This window comes from Nomia melanderi, chromosome 1 (genome assembly GCF_051020985.1).
Source record: "Nomia melanderi isolate GNS246 chromosome 1, iyNomMela1, whole genome shotgun sequence".
Classification (NCBI taxonomy): Eukaryota; Metazoa; Arthropoda; class Insecta; order Hymenoptera; family Halictidae; genus Nomia; species Nomia melanderi.
Window position 1 is genome coordinate 23409665 of NC_134999.1, and position 17659 is coordinate 23427323.

At 33.4% G+C, this 17659-nt stretch overlaps 1 protein-coding gene across 1 annotated transcript in view; it reads left to right on the forward strand.

The window, feature by feature from the left end:
- The window catches only part of LOC116425277 (lachesin), a 473102-nt gene that overhangs the window by 380080 nt on the left and 75363 nt on the right, over nt 1–17659 (forward strand). Inside the window, exon 6 of the mRNA XM_076366478.1 lies at nt 15977–16194. Within this exon, the coding sequence (XP_076222593.1) occupies nt 15977–16194 (218 nt within the window). The remainder of the gene's footprint in view (nt 1–15976; nt 16195–17659) is intronic.

A 17659-nucleotide genomic window follows, 5' to 3' on the forward strand; every position in this document is an offset into this window, starting at 1 on the left:
AGTAGTATCATTAATGGTATGTTAATTATTATTGTTATTATTGCTATTGTTATTACTATTTACTTTCGCTTACAATGTTTGGGTCGTTTCTGGATTTTTAATAAGAGTAGTATTACAATTGTTCGTAGTATTATAATTATTATTGTTATTATTCCTATTGTTATCACTATTGTATCATTACTGTATATAGTGTTATCATTAATATTACCATTATAATTACTATTATAATTATTGCTGTTATTATTACTATTGTATCATTACTGTATATAGTACTATCATTAATATTATTATTATAATTACTATTGTTATTATTGCTGTTATTATTACTACTATATATAGTATTATCACTAACATTACTATTATAATTACAATTGTTATTATTACTATATAATCAATAGCTACGTTCGTATTGTTATAAGTATCAGTATCGATACAATATCAACAACAGTAGCAATAATGACAATAAAAATTACAATAGTAACATTAACAATAACATTAATAATAATAACGACGACGGTGAAAACAAGAAAAATTCGGATTACCAGTAACATTCTTTAATTGGTTAAGAATCAGTTCCTCAGCGGCAGCGGCGAACAATCGGAGAACAGCACTCAGCTTGATAATTGCTCGTGACAGGAGTCTGTTCGTCTTCGCGAGGCGAGAAACGCGTGAAAGCCGAACGGGGTTTCCATGGAACGGAGAATGGGGTCATTGCGGTTCTTTCGAGGTTGGACCATTCGTGGTCGGCGAAGGTATTAAGGAAGGGCAAGGTCAACAGTAATGCTCTTATCGCGGTTGCCAAACAGCTGTTTGCTTATCTTGTCCCAGCGTCCATCTCGTTAAATGTAATGGCGGTCGTTTCTGTCTACGGGAGGCAATCTGATCGGGGAAATACCTGCGATTCGCCATACGCGATACTAGCCCACGGTCCTTGGATCCTCGGAATGGCCATTTTTCCGGAAATCTATGAATTACAATTTCCAGGTCACGCTCGGTTCCTCTATCAACAAATCAGAACCGGAGCCATGAATCCGGAAACAGGACGAGTCGACCAATCGAGATTTCGAGGGAGCCCTGCATTGTTCCCGCCTTCGTTCCGTTAATAACGTAGATGAATAGCTAAATAGATAAATAGATGAATAGCTAAATATCTGAATAGATCCATTTCGCAATAGCTCAATAGCTCGATAGCTCATTAGCTCAATATATGAATAGATAAATAGATAAATAGATAAATAGATAAATAAATAGATAGATAGATACATAGGTACATAGCTACATAGATACATAGATAAAGATAAATATCTAAATAGATAAATAGATAAATAAATAAATAACTAAATAAATACATAGCCAAATACTTAAATAAATAAGTAGCTGAATAACTAAATATATAAATAGTTAAATAACTAAATAGCTGAATAGATAAATAATTAAACAAATAAATAGCCAAATAACTAAATAAGTAAATAGCTAAATAACAAAATAGATCAGTAAATATCTAAATAACAGAATAGCTAAATAGATAAATAATTAAACAAATAAATAGCCAAATAATTAATTAATAACTAGCTAAATAACAAAATAGGTCAGTAGATAAGTAGCTAAATAGCTAAATAAATAAATAACTAAATAGCTGAATAACTAAATAGTTAATTGCTAAATAGCTAAATAGCTAAATAGCTAAATAGCTAAATAGCTAAATAGCTAAATATCTAAATAGATAAATAGGTAAATAACTAAATAAATAAGTAGCCATATACCTAAGTAAATAAATAACTAAATAACTAAACACCTATATACCCAAATCCCAACGAATACCCAACGAATTATATCCGACGAATCAACGCTACAGCTTTTTATAAGCCGAATGTTTATTCCCTAGTAATTCAAAGCCCTATAGTATCCTTACAGCGTCCTTTATTTGCCAGTGCCGAAAGTAAACACAGCACGCGTATGGAACAGATAATATTGAAGTTATAACCGGGTTAGCAGAAGTGGAGGGGAAATCCTGCGCGCGCCGGGGAAATTCACTTAAGGCGGGAAACTATGTGTACGCAGAAAGTTCGTCGCAGACTCGCGAAGAGGCCTGGAAACATGCAACTCTCCGGTGACCCCGACAGCTCTCAACTGTTTGCCTGTCGCTCTGCTGCTCGCATGGATTCCAATGAATTTCAAATTGAACAGCCTAATTGCCGAAAATTTCATTGATACTTTCTATACGGTACAATACATTCTCCCTATTTACAGCGATCGCGTTAACGAAAGTTGCAGAGCGTACAACAGACTGGATGACAAATGATTGTATAGCAATGCTCGCTTAAATTTGACAACTTCGGGTCGCGCAGTAGAATTTAAACGAGCAAAAAAAGAGGAAGGTGTTTGCTTATAGGATTGACTGGGGCACGGCTTGATAAGGTAGAGGATTGGTATAGAGTGGAAGCGTGATAATTAAGAAATTTTAGTTGTTGGAATTTTAACATTAGCTTGTCAAATGTAGTGTAGGTGGATTGCTGAGATTGCACTGGTTAAAGCGAGCCCAAACACGATGGGAATTAGACTAGATTTACAGATTTAATGTTATTGACGAAACTAAAGGCTTGTTTCCATGAAATGTAAAAGTAGACCGATTTATGTCGTGTTTGGACTCATTTTAATCAGAAAAATCTCAACATTCCATTAGTGCTATGGTTGAGAAGGTAACGTTAAGTGCAATGAAGGAAATTTCTGTTGCAGGAATTTTAATGTTACCTTCTCAACTGTAGTGTCAGTAGATGGCTGAGATTGCCTCGATTAAAATGAGTACAAACACGATAGGAATCGGAGTAGTTTGACGAATTTAATGTAATTTTCGGAATTAAAGGCTCGTTTCCATAAAATGTAAAAGTAGACTGATTTATGTCGTGTTTGTGCTCGTTTTAACGAGAAGAATCTCAACATTCCAACGGTACCACAATTAAGAAACAAAGCTGATCTCTATTTTCAGGCACGACAAAACATTTAAAAGTTAACGAGTAGGAGTATGATATAATAGATTACGGGCACTTGAAAAGAAATAAAAACGGTTAGACCGTCGTGAAATTCCTCACTTCACTGTCAGACAGTGAAGAAACTCTCCTCTCCGTAAGAATACAAGAATTTTGGAAGTCGGAAAAGATATAGACGGTGTATTTCAGTCGACCCAGACGAACTCATAACCTAACCTTACCCAAACTAACCCATCCACCCGTCGGTGTACTTTTGATGCTGTTTAACTTCCAGCTGAATTAGCTTCCATCCACCTTCCGGCTTGTTCCCCACACATTGTTCTCGAAAATCTAACTCAACGTCGTTTACACTTCGCAGTAGCTCCGGCTAATATTTAAACCATAGCCTGCCGTAGGTGAATCACTTTCCTGAAGGGTACGTTGGAGCGCGTCGAAGAGAACCTTCCCCTTGGATACGCGAAGCGATTGAACGATCTTTTGTACACGGAATCTGTAGAATCTTTGTTTTACGACTCACGAGACTTGACGTCTTTGTGCGATTGATGAATCGGCGAGGTTAGGTACAAAAAAAATTGAGGAAATTAATGTTTTGGCTTCTGAAATAATTAAACAGAATATTCATGAGCTACAAAAATAGGTTTCTAATCTATTTATTCAATTAAAATTTAGAAAAAGCAGAAAATTTAAAAAATGGACTTAACAGATAGGTTAGGTCCAAAAATCAAAAATTCAGAAAATTAATATTTTTTCTTTTGAAATGATTGAACAGCATATTCAGGGGCTACAAAAATGGCTTTCTAACCTAAAAAACAAGTGAATGCTTGAGTAACTAAAAAGAATACTATTTATTCCATTAAAATTGTTGATGGATCGATTTTTCTCAGTTTGACTGAAACACGTAGTACATTGAAGTAGTTAATTTATTCCAGTGATTGTTAATCTCTGAACAAAGAAGTTTAATCGTTTCCAATGGTTTCCTATCAATTTTATGCTCGTTTTACGTGACTATCAAGCGCCTGGCGATCATAACGCACTGTATATCTGCTTACAAATCTTTGGTATTTTCATAAAATCTACAGGGGAATTTACGAGGCTGTCGGATTGCACAAGTATGAATTACACCGACCGCAAATTTTATGGGGGTCGGTTTAGGGGTTAATTTCGTTGTATAACGACTTAGCGGGAAATGCCACGGTTTATGTCGTTCGAAATGTTCCCCTTAGCTTGTGAATAGCTGATTATTATTACGATTATCGTTGTGAGCAATAATTCTTTTCTTCTCTGCCGTTCGACGTCCCTTTTTTCTGAAAGTTTCACCGCGTTATGGTAAACTGGACAATGGCACCTCCTAAAAATGTATCATGAATTAGATAAACGTTAAATATTTTTCCGTGCGACACAATAAAATAAGGCAATGCATAAAACGATGATGCGAATAGATAAATATAAACAAAGTTGGTTCCAATTTCGTCGTTTCTCCCTGAAAATTAATATTTTCAATTACATTTCATTGAATGTAACGCATATGTACTCAGAAGTTATAAGAAAGGCTTTCTAACCTAAAAAATGGAACGAGTGAATCCTTGAATAACTGAAAGGAAATATTATTTATTCTATTGCAACAATTTTAACCTCAACGATCATGGTACCGACAGATTGTTGAGGTTCTCCTGATTAAAACGAGCCCAAACACGACATAAGTCGGAAAATAAATAAATTTCATGGAAACGAGCCTGTAATTTCGAAAATTAGATCAACTACTCCGATTCCCGTCATGTTTGGGCTCATTTTAATCAGCGCGATCTCAGAAATCCATTCACCAATTGCTTAAACACCAATAAACACTAATAACAATAATAAATAAAATAATACTCAATACTTTGGTATTATGATCACTGTGTTACGTTATTGTCTATTTACCTACGCTATTGAACACCATATATTATTATAATTACTTTCAACTAATCTGGAAGCTCGGGTCATTCATGACCCTGGCAGTCATTCTAACCTATCCAAGATGTCCGAAGAGCAAAAGTTACCGAGTCTCGTTTTTGCAATAAGGATCCCAGGCATCCGTGCCAGCGACCCTAACCTACCCGGCCAGGCGAAATGTTTTGCATTTTAAGAAGGTGTCGGGTATCCTTTGCGCTATTCGAAGACAGCGCCCCTCGTCGGCCGGTCTCGGGGGAGGGGGGAGAGGGCGCGAAGGCCGGAAAGCCTCGCCTGAAATCCAAAGTAATTCACGAGCCTGTATTACGTGCCGGGACACTCTCGCCGGGATATCCCGGAAAATCGGAGAGCTTCAGCGACAATCCACACGGTCGTTTAACGGCCCAGCAAGATTTCGTCGATGATTTCGGAGATTTGATACGCGGACCATTGAGTGAATTTGTAGGTTAGACACCAGTGCTTTTCAATTTGTTTGCACGTTTGACTCCTGTTGGATGCTGGCTTTGTGTGATATATAATTTTATTTAATTTTTACCAACTTGACTTCGAAATTATATAATAATATATTATCATCTTGATTTATTTAATTTCACATAACATTGTGGCAACTACAGTTAAAGTAATTAAGTTCACTTCGAACTCAATCTCGTAAAAATTTAAACAAACTAAAAAATAATAAAAAAAACCTATACACACTTCTAATGTTTTATGTTGTTTAAATTTTTATGAGATTGCGTTTGAAGTGAACTTAATTACTTTAATTACAGCTGCCACTATGTTATGTGAAATTAAATAAATCATGATGATAATATATTGTTATGTAATTTGTTGCCACTATGTTATGTGAAATTATTAAATGTGAAATTAAATAAATCAAGATGATAATATATTGTTATATAATTTGAAAATTAAGTTTATAAAGAGTTAAATAAAATTATGTAACAATATATTGGCATCTTGATTTATTTCATTTTGCATAACAGAGTGACGAGTGGAATGATGTTGAAAAATAATTTCAAAATCAAGCTGATAAAGAGTTAAATAAAACTATATAGCAATATATTAGCATCTTGACTTATTTTATTTTGCATAGCAGAGTAATAAGTGAAATGAATTATGTTAGTCATTAAGTATGTTAAAGTCATTGTAATTTCAAAATGACAACATATATTTGCACTCGAGAATATTTTTCTTAACAAATATTCTTTAGTATTTGATGAAATATTAATGATAGTTTTTACAATTAACATATAAAAATATCTTGTATAAATTAAGTGACAACTATTTTATTTCGATGTTCCATAATTATTAGGCTATACTAAACAATTTAAGCTTTAACAAATTACGGTATTTATTGTATATAAAAATTTAATTACAATATAGAATTAAAACATAACATAATGAAACATAACCTAATAAAACACAACATAATAATTATTATGTTAATCAGCTAATCACTGAAGTGTTATTATGGTAGAGCCTCAGTACGAGGTAAAAATTCGAAACGAGTGGAATTTGAAACGTCCCAGCATATAAATCAACCCTGTCGAATGATGCGGTCACTCGAATTTACAAGGACTTAAGTGACAAAAAGCTTTTGAAAAGCTGCTTCAACGCTCTCGTTTGAAATTACTCTTCTGAAACATTATCGAGCCGGGCTGGGATTGTCGGGCCGGCGAGTTGTTTAGCTCTGATCTAGTTTAACGATGGGAACACTGGATTACGACAAATAATGGAGGTACTCGAAATGAAAATTGGATCATAGATATCCCAATATCGGTACGAACAGGATCGTGCTTTAAACGAGGCGGAGTGTATTGGCCTTGATTTGCCAAATGTGCTTTATCGCTGCGACATAAAAAACTGGAATTAATATTGTATTTATAATCCTGTCTTAATTCGAAATATTGAAATATAAAATATAATAGGAATGTAAATATAGCTATAGAAATAGAAATATAAGTTTAATAGAAATATAATTATATTTCTGTTTCTATATTTCTATATTGCTATATTGCTATATTTATATATTTTTATATTGCTATATTGACATATTGCTATAATGCTATATTTCTATATTTTTTACCTCTATACTTCTACATTTCTATATTGCTATATTTTTACATTTCTGTATTTCTATGTTTCTGTATTTCTATATTTCTATATTTCTATATTTCTATATCTCTATATCTCTATATCTCTATATCTCTATATCTCTATATCTCTATATCTCTATATCTCTATATCTCTATATCTCTATATCTCTATATCTCTATATCTCTATATCTCTATATCTCTATATCTCTATATCTCTATATCTCTATATCTCTATATCTCTATATCTCTATATCTCTATATCTCTATATCTCTATATCTCTATATCTCTATATCTCTATATCTCTATATCTCTATATCTCTATATCTCTATATCTCTATATCTCTATATCTCTATATCTCTATATCTCTATATCTCTATATCTCTATATCTCTATATCTCTATATCTCTATATCTCTATATCTCTATATCTCTATATCTCTATATCTCTATATCTCTATATCTCTATATCTCTATATCTCTATATCTCTATATCTCTATATCTCTATATCTCTATATCTCTATATCTCTATATCTCTATATCTCTATATCTCTATATCTCTATATCTCTATATCTCTATATCTCTATATCTCTATATCTCTATATCTCTATATCTCTATATCTCTATATCTCTATATCTCTATATCTCTATATCTCTATATCTCTATATCTCTATATCTCTATATCTCTATATCTCTATATCTCTATATCTCTATATCTCTATATCTCTATATCTCTATATCTCTATATCTCTATATCTCTATATCTCTATATCTCTATATCTCTATATCTCTATATCTCTATATCTCTATATCTCTATATCTCTATATCTCTATATCTCTATATCTCTATATCTCTATATCTCTATATCTCTATATCTCTATATCTCTATATCTCTATATCTCTATATTCCTATATTTCTATATTTCTATATTTCTATATTTCTAGATTGCTATATTTCTATATTTCTAGATTGCTATATTTCTATATTTCTATATTTCTAGATTGCTATATTTCTATATTCCTATATTGGTATATTGCTACATTGATATATTGATATACTGATATATTGATATATTGATATATTGATACATTGATATATTGATACATTGATATATTGATATATTGATATATTGGTATATTGATACATTGTTATATTGATATATTGATATATTGATATATTGATATATTGATATATTGATATATTGATATATTGATATATTGATATATTTCTATTTCTATATTGTGTTAATTCCTATATTGCTATATTGCTATATTTCTATAGTGCTATATTGCAATATTCTTATTTCTTTATTGTATATATTTCTATTTCTGTATTGTTATATTTCTATATATCTATTTCTATATTCTGTATATTTCCATAACACATACATATTTCAAAACTTCATTTCATTCAGCAATTTCCATCCTGAAATGAAGAAAATTAGTTGATCCCTTAGAAAACGTTTAAATCGATAGAAATTAATGAGCAAATCATTTTTTAGTACACAGAGTCCTATGAAGGATATATTCATCTTGCAGCAGTGACCCACGGTACCTAGTGTTCTAGACGGTGCGACGATACAGATCCGCGAATGCGAAAGGGAACGAAAGAGGGAAGAGGAGGAGGAGAGGCTTTAAATCCATTTAATCGCGTAATAATTCGCCTCCGTGTGTTTTTTCCCTCTTTCGCCGAGCTTTGATCGATTTGCCTTTCGCTTCTGCCGCCGTGGAAAATGTTGTAATTAGCTTAATTGCTTTTAAGTGCAATCGTATCGCGTTCAAAGCGATTGTATTGAAAAGGAAACGTTTTCAGGTATCAACGTTTATTAGTGAGCGATCCCATTAAGCTACTTTAATTGTCAGCGTATAAATGTGGTGTAGCAATTCGAGCACCATCGATTTTAAATGTAGTTTTCGCGAAATGTTTATTTATAAACTATTCGTTTCTGTGTGCTGTGTTGAAAGGCAACTGTAACGCACTGAATAAATTGATGAATCATTGAGGTTTTCAAATAGTCATTAAAGGAGTTAGTGGAAAAATCAGCAAATTGTTTGGAGGGATTTTGCATAGAATTCTTGTCAGGTTGAGAACTATGAAATGAAATTAAGTTTGCATTTGTGGTGAGAGGCCCTCATTACTTCTAGGGTACCATTTTTAGTGTCAATTAAAATTAACAGATTTTAATAATATTTAATATTCTTTATTTAAATAGTAAGTCAAGTTAACAGATTTCTAGTGGCAATGAACTTGAATTATTATTTAGATTCATTACCACTCGAAATGGTACCTTAGAAATAATAAAGGGCTGTCAACAAAATTAACTCAATTTTTAAACAACGGTTCCTATTAATATTTTCTAAATTAAAGAAATGATAGAAACATTTTAATATATTTACCATAAAAATGCCATTTTATTGAAATTTCTTTTATAAATCATTTTAAATAATAATTCAAACTCATTGCCACTAGAAATGGCGCTCTAGAATTAATAAAGATGTTAACATAATTCTCACAATTTCCAAACAACGATGCCTATTAATATTTTCTGAATTAAAGAACTTCAGAAACATTTTAATAGATTTCCCATAAAAATGCCATTTCATTGAAATTTATCCCACAAATCTTTTTAAATAATAAATCAATTTCATTGCCACTGGAAATGGCACTCTAGAATTAATAAAGAAGTATTTTACCATAAAAATGCCATTTTATTGAAATTTATCCCACAAATCTTCTATGCCATGCATTTACTTTCAATTACTATTTAAAATTAATAAAAACATTCCTCCACATTTCCTACCAACGTTGTACTTCAACGAACGTTCCTAAACACACTGGTGAAACACAGTGGTGCCTACCGAAAAGTTGCCATTTCTATTTCCGCCGCATAAACATCTTGCTGCAAGTTATGTTTGCTCCGCCGTGGGTACAAGATCAGAACTGATTTACGATGAAAAGTCGTGGGTGTACACGCGGCCCGTAGAAAATAAAACTACCATCGTGTATAAGTTATACGAAGGAGACAGAAGTCCACGGAGAAGGAAATCTGAAAGGGAATCCGCGAGGGGGACTTTATCCAATTTATATCGGTTCAGACGACGTTTCGACGTATCCACATTTTCTCATCTTGTTTTACAGATATTCCTGTGTTCCTGTCCCCTTTGACAAACATATAGGGAACATATCTCCGCAATGTCAATTAGAGATACAGCGTCGTTCAAAAGTTCCGGATAGTTCTTGAAGCTTTTCTCACGCAATAAAAACATTAAAAACTTTTTTTTTGTTAAATATACAAGGTGTTCACACTGTTACTAGCAATATTAGAAATAGTAGAAAAAAATGAAGGAGAAGTAGGACTATCTACTACAGGTTATGAATCTTTTCATTTTTTGGCAGAGGTTTTAGTAATACATAAAAGTATCTGGAATATTCACGAATGTGATGCCAATGGGTTTCTGAGATTACGCTGATTAAAGTGAGCCCAAACACGATAGGAATCGGACTAGTTTCACCGATTCGGTGGAAACGAACCTTTAATTTCGTTAATTACATTAAGTCGGTGAAAGTAGTTCGATTTGCGTGCAGTTACTTTAACGTTACCTTGTCAGACGCAGTGCTAGTGAATTCCTGAGATCGTTGCGGTTAAAATGAGTCCAAACACGATGACAATCGGTCTAGTTTGACGATTTTGATGTAATTTCCGAAATTAAAGGCTTGTTTTCACGAAAGCGGTAAAAGTAGTCCGATTTACGTCGTGTTTGGGCTCATTTTAATCAGGAGAATCTCAACAGTCCATCGGTACTGCAATTTACAAGATAAAATCAAACATTTGCTCCCTGCAGTTTTTCAGTAAAAATATTTTAACATTTGATCATACATATTTTTTCAGAACTAAATAATTCTACATGTTGAAAGACATTCTCTAGTAGAATGCTTACTTTCTTTAACAGAATACAATACATTAAATTACCATAGAAAACAAGCATTATTTTTTTAATGTCAATCAATTTTCAAAAGTTGGAAGAATATTTCACTTTCAAAGAAAACATTTTACGATTCTTCGAGATAGAGAATTTTTGGAAGTCCCTTGGTAGAAGGAACTTCGAATTAAATTTTTTCCTCCACGTGAGAACAGTGAAAGTACCACGTATCCGTTATTTTCTATAAGAAAACGGTGTAACGGCGTTTCATCGAAGTTCGAGGGTAGTAGAAAATGAAAGCAATTCTAACGGAGTGGGAAGAATCAATGGAAGTGACGGGATAAAGGAAGAAGGCTCAAAGGAATGCACTTTGTTCTCCAGGGCAATTCAAGGGGGATGTTTATTTAAATTTTCAGGTAATTTACATCCACTTGCCACCGTATCGGTTTCCTTCCCCACCCCTTAAGGCTGGTGTCGAATGTACTCGAATTTAAATCGTGATATTTGTTCCTTGTGTCGCGAGGATCCGCCTGGGGAAAAGGGAGAGATAAATTAGAGAAGATTACGTGGAGATGTTGAGTCGATGGACTTGATAATTTGTACCATTGAAAAAGTGGATAATTGTGAAAGTTCGAATTTAGGGTGAGTGAATTATTGAATGGGTCCCTTTGGAATCGAAAAGTTATTTTGCATGGAAAATGATGTGACAATGATAGATAATGTTAGAACAATACAAGAGAATAATATTGTAATAATAAAGTACAATGATATTACAATATTAAAATACAATGATATTAGGATAATAAAATAGATTAACAAAATATGGTAATATTGTGATGATGAAATACAATAATATTACAATAATAAAATACAATAACATTATAGTAATAAAATACAATAATGTTACAATAATAAAATATAATAGGATTACAATAATAAAATACAATAGCATTACAATAATACGCGATCTTAAATAAAACATTGCCCATAGGATCTTAAGGGATGAAGAAAATCAGACTTCCATTCGCTGTTAAAGGCGGGATAGGGAGCCATGTAATTCCCCGTGGAATGATGGGGGTGAAAGTTGCTCCCTGAAACCATTCGGCAAAGGGTCGTTATTTAAATTTTCAAACTGCTTACCATGTATATGCCCTTGTATCAGTCTTCGTCCATCTCCAGTGCGATGGTAAAATCAGATTATTTTCATGGATAATATCTGACGTTAGGAATTAAATAGTTCATGATAAATAATAATGGACCTTCGTTAGAACTGTTTTATGGGAAATATGTATGCTCAGGTTACCTTTGTAAGGTGTAATATTAGTGCAATTGAAATTTTCTTGATTGCATGCTTGTGTGTTATGTAGATTGTAATAGAGAGGTACTCGTTTAAATTTTACAGTAATCTGCTCGGTTTAATTCCACAGCCCTACTATTCTCTTACTATTCAATATCTCGAGCTCAGTGTAACTTGATACTGATAGACAGGGACAGAATGAAGTCAAGAATTGACACGACGCAGGTGTCAAACATAAACAATAAAGAAAATTTCAGTTGCAGTAATTTTAACGTTAGCTTCTCAAATGCAGCGCCAGTGGATTCCTGAGATTATGCTGATTAAAACGAGTCCAAACACGATGGCTATCGGACTAGTTTTACCAATTGAAAATAATTAACGATATTAAAGCCCCGTTTTCATGAAACCGTAAAACTAGTGCGATTTATGTCGTGTTTGGACTCATTTTAATCAGCAGAATCTCGACATTCCATTAGTGCTATGATTGAGAAGATAAGGTTAAAATGATTGCAACTGAAATTTTCTCAATTGCATATTTACATTTGACGCACGTCGCTTTGAAGTCCGCGCCTCGACCCTCGATGCTCGACCGACTGTGTCGTCCCGTTTCTGCCCATTGTATTCATTTCCTGTCTCTGTCTACTGGGGTCAGGTTACACTGAGCTCGAGTGAGTGAGCATTGTGGGACTAGTGAGTCTGGTGCTGTAGAATTTAAACAAACACCATTGTATCTCGTTTCTGCCCATTGTATTCGTTTTCTGTCCCTGTTTAGAATCAAGTTACACCGACCTTGAGACAGTGAGTAGTCGGAGAATAGTATGACTGACTCTGTAAAATTTAACTGAGCAGATTTCTATGAAATTTAAGCGAGCATCACCATACAAATCGTTGAAAAAGATCCAAAATTATACACAACCCAACTTATCAAACTAAACAATAAGTTCCATAACAAATTCGACAGAAATAAATGGTCACCTAGGAAATTCCACACGGTTCGACGTGGATCGACTCGCATCACCCTAACATTAGGAGCGTCCACACTTTCGCCGACCTGACGTCAAATTTTAAATGAATCGCTTCCGCACGATGTGCCCACCATTTCCAAAACATTAAATCTCAGAAGATAAATCGTGTAGACTTAACTATGCTCACCGTGGGAGTGGCTCCAATAAAAAAGTAATTTCGCCGCGACGAATGGTTTCCCATGAACGTCTCCCCGGCTCTGATAATGCCTCCACGGCTCGGAAGTGCTTCAATTTAACTTAAACCTCGTAACAATACACCTAGCGTCTTCGAACTTTCGCGGGAACTTCCGGCCATATTTTTTCAGGCTGTTCGGAGGCTGAGTTAACCGGCGCTCGTGCATTCACGACCTTAGGCCATGTACACTTATAGACATCCCTTTGTACAGGGTGTTTTTTAAATCATGATGCATTCTGGAAGCAAGTATTAACATCGTGTATTTGGTAGAGTAACATATTAATTTGAAATAAAATATTGTGAACTAAGTAGAGGAAAATTAGGAGAAAAAATTCAAATTCAATTTTTTTAATTTTAATAACAAAGTGTCTGAATAAACAAATGAAATCACTTTTGCAAGTGTTAAATTGTAGTTCAAATGTAAGGAAGTAAAAGATTTTTAACACTATTTTTATTGATGGATAGACACTTTTTGAAATTTTTACTTAAAATTGTTTTAACAATTATAAAATTAACTACAGGTAACTATAGGTATAAAATTAACTATAAATTTTACTTAAAATTGTTTTAACAATTGTTTAGTTTAATTATTCTTCCTCAGTCAAATGTTGAACGTTTCCTATAGTTAATTTTATAATCGGCGAGAAGGTCGAAATGAATTATTTTTTAATAAATAGAAAAGATATATTTATAAATAATCACCAATTCTTTTTATATTTTTCTTAACAAATATATTCCACATATTTAAATAAATGTTTCAATTTACAACAGTCAATTTATATACGACTGATCCTAAATAATTTTAAAATTTCAAATTCTTCTCGACACCTTCGGTAGAAATATTGTTAATAAAATATTTAGTTATAGTTTATATATTTAGGATTCCAGTGGCGAACTCCATTAAGGCAGCAAAGACGTTTAAGCTGATTTTCAATTTCCACGAAATTGCTTAGCGAACTTTTAATTGTATCTATGATGAAAGTTCGCGGAGCTTTTTCAAGAAATCGGTGTCCGCCTCTGTTGCCGATCCTAATACGAACTTAAGACCACCGTCATCATCAAAGTAATAATGAGAACTTCTTTTAATATGATGGGAATCCTCCCTTCATATTTTTATTGTTGGGACAATCGTTGATTTGAAGATTTACTAGGCTATATGAAATTTTTAAGTGAATGTGAAAATATTTATAATAAAATTGGTGATCTCAATTATTGTTTAATTATTTTAAATTAGTGATTATTTTTTGTTAATATTATTTCTAATGTAGGTGTTAAAGACACCATTTCAATTTTTAACTGAATTGACTTTTCGACTTGTTCAGTAAGAATTGTAAGATTTATTTTATAATTAAAATTCAAAATTTCTACCTTTAGTAGAAATAATGTTGATAGAAACATTTAGCGTACAAGGAAAATACGATTTCATTAAATTAATTGAAACTATGTTTCAAGTTAAATTACATACACTGATATTTCTCTATGACAATCACAAAATTAACTATAAGTATAATTTTACTGTGTGAAATTAGCTGGTGAATGAGAGTCACCCCTCGAGTACAAGGGGTTAAAAATGCCCATAATTAACTGCATAATAAATTTTTTAAAAATTCTTCAGTTTACAATGAGAATTCCAAATGGTTTGAATGGAAGTTTCATAGTTCTACTGTGTGAAATTACATAGCGAGTGAGAATCATCCCCCAAGTGCAAGAGCTTGAAAATTCCCACAATTAACTGTCTAATACGTTTTCTAAAAACACTTCATTCCACAAAATTTCACGAAACGTGTTGAACGTTATAGTTCTCCTGTGTGAAATTACTTGCTACCTAACAAACCACCGTCGAGAGCAAGGGGTTAAAAACTCCCCCAATAAACTACATAATAAATTTTCTCAAAATTCTTAATATCAAAATAAGAATACTAAATGGCCTGAACAGAAATTTCATATTTTATATTTTATATTTTTACTATGTAAAATTAGCTGATGACTGAGAATCACCCTTAGATTACAAGGGGTTGAAAATTCCCACAATTAACTGAATAATAAATTTTCTAAAAATTCTTAATATTAGAAAGGGAATACCAAATGGCTTGAATGGAGATTTCATAGTTTTCTGCTATCCAAAAAAACCACCCTCGAGTGTGTCAACAAATAATTCTAAATAAACCATCAACCGATCTCCAGATCGCGCCGTTCAAACATCGCGAAACATTTCGGCCGATTGAAAGCCGATACCCGTCAGACACAATGCTTACACGCGTCTCGAAGAAAGAGACGCACTTAACGCGGCTCTCCCGTGACAAAAGCGCCCGGAGGAAATTAGTTTTACCGTTCAACAGGAATTTCGCCCTCCATTTGATCGCTTTGTCCCGCGCCGGAGGATCGCGGAACATGCGTCTCCGCGTTCACCCCGAGATTTATCGGCTCGGTGGGGGGGGGGGCAGTTATCGATCCGGGGAGCAGGCTTGTATCGCTAGTAATTGGAACATTTATGAGCCAATCAATCACTTTTCTCGTTGCAGTCCCCCCGCAGCTGTGGATCCCGCACCAATTGGTCGGCACACCCCTCGGCTATGCAGTCACCCTGGAATGCCACATCGAGGCTCATCCAATTTCTTTGAATTACTGGACCAGGGAGGACGGCGTGATGATCCGGGAGACGAACAAGTCCAGGGCGACCAACACGCCGCACAAGCCTTTCTATAAAACGCACATGACGCTTGTCATATACGACGTGCAGGTCAGTGGATGGTGATACATGTAGGGTGAACTTTGGGTGGAGGGGTTTGTGGGATGTTTTTGTTTGTGGGTTTGGAGGTTGTTGTGGGTAGTTGTAGTTGAGGGCAATTGTTGTAGAAAGTGGTTTGATGATAGTTGATAGTTAGTTGGTGGTTGAGGGCAATTGTTGTAGAAAATAGTTTGATAATAATTTATATATTTCATAAGTTATTTGGTGGTTGAGGGCAATTGTCGTAGAAAATTATTTGATAATAATTGATATATCTCGTAAGTTACCTGGTAGTTTAGGGCAATTGTTATACAAAATAATTTGATAATAATTGATATGTCTCATAAGTTAGTTACTTGGTAATTGAGGGCAATTGTTGTACAAAATAATTTGATAATAACTGATATATCCTATAATAATTGCACTTAAGTACCAAGTAACTAGAATTATCCATACAAAACCAAAATCTAAAACTGCTCTTGTACCTCATAACAGTTGACCTCATAATTTCAATATTGTTATAAAAATTGTTCTTTTAATTGTGTAGCTATTTGACAATTATTGAAAGTGTGAGTATATATTGAATTATTGAATTATTATTATTCTTTTAATTGTGTACGTATGTGACAGTTATTAATACTGTTTGGTCAATTATTATGAAGTATATCAATTATTCTGTGTAATTTATCAGTATAAAAATTATTCTTTCAATTGTATAGTCACTTGACAATTATTAAAATTGTGAGGTCAATTGTACAGTCATTTGACAATTATTAAAATTATGAGGTCAATTGTTATAAGGCACATCACTCCACGAATCCATAGAAATTCTTAATTAATTCTTTAAAATGTCAACAATCCTTCAATAATAAAACAAATCCCCCTTACATTCTATCTTCAAAACCAGAAAGACACAATTAATATTCACAATTAAAATAAATGAGTCACAATTAAAATCAACTTAAACTCTTACTAAAAAATCCTAAAAAAACTCAACACCCATCAAATCAACAAATTTCATTCATCTAACATCAACTCAACAAAAAGTAAACATCATTACCCACAGATCACAAAAAAAAATAAATTTCCCATCATCAATGCATTATCTTAAAAAAAAATCTCCGTTTAAAGTGCAATGAACAATTTTGTTCTTATTGTTTCCGTACCACTTACTTAACAATTCCTCTTCCATCCATTTCTCGTCTCTGCCCGCGTTTGAAACTTTTAGGGCAGCTTCGTTGATAACTCCTATTGCGGCTGACTCGCGGCTCGGTTTGATTTATAAAGAAGCGCGCCGGCCAAGTAAAAGTAACTTCTATCTTTACTCGTTTGTACTTCTGAAATTTTTCCCAGACGCATTTATTATCCCTGTAAAAGCAACGCAATAAAGATCCCCGCAAAATAAAAGGACATCGCGGCAGAGAGAAGCGCGGGACGTATACGTCACCGGCGTCGACAGACACCGAGGAGCCATCTT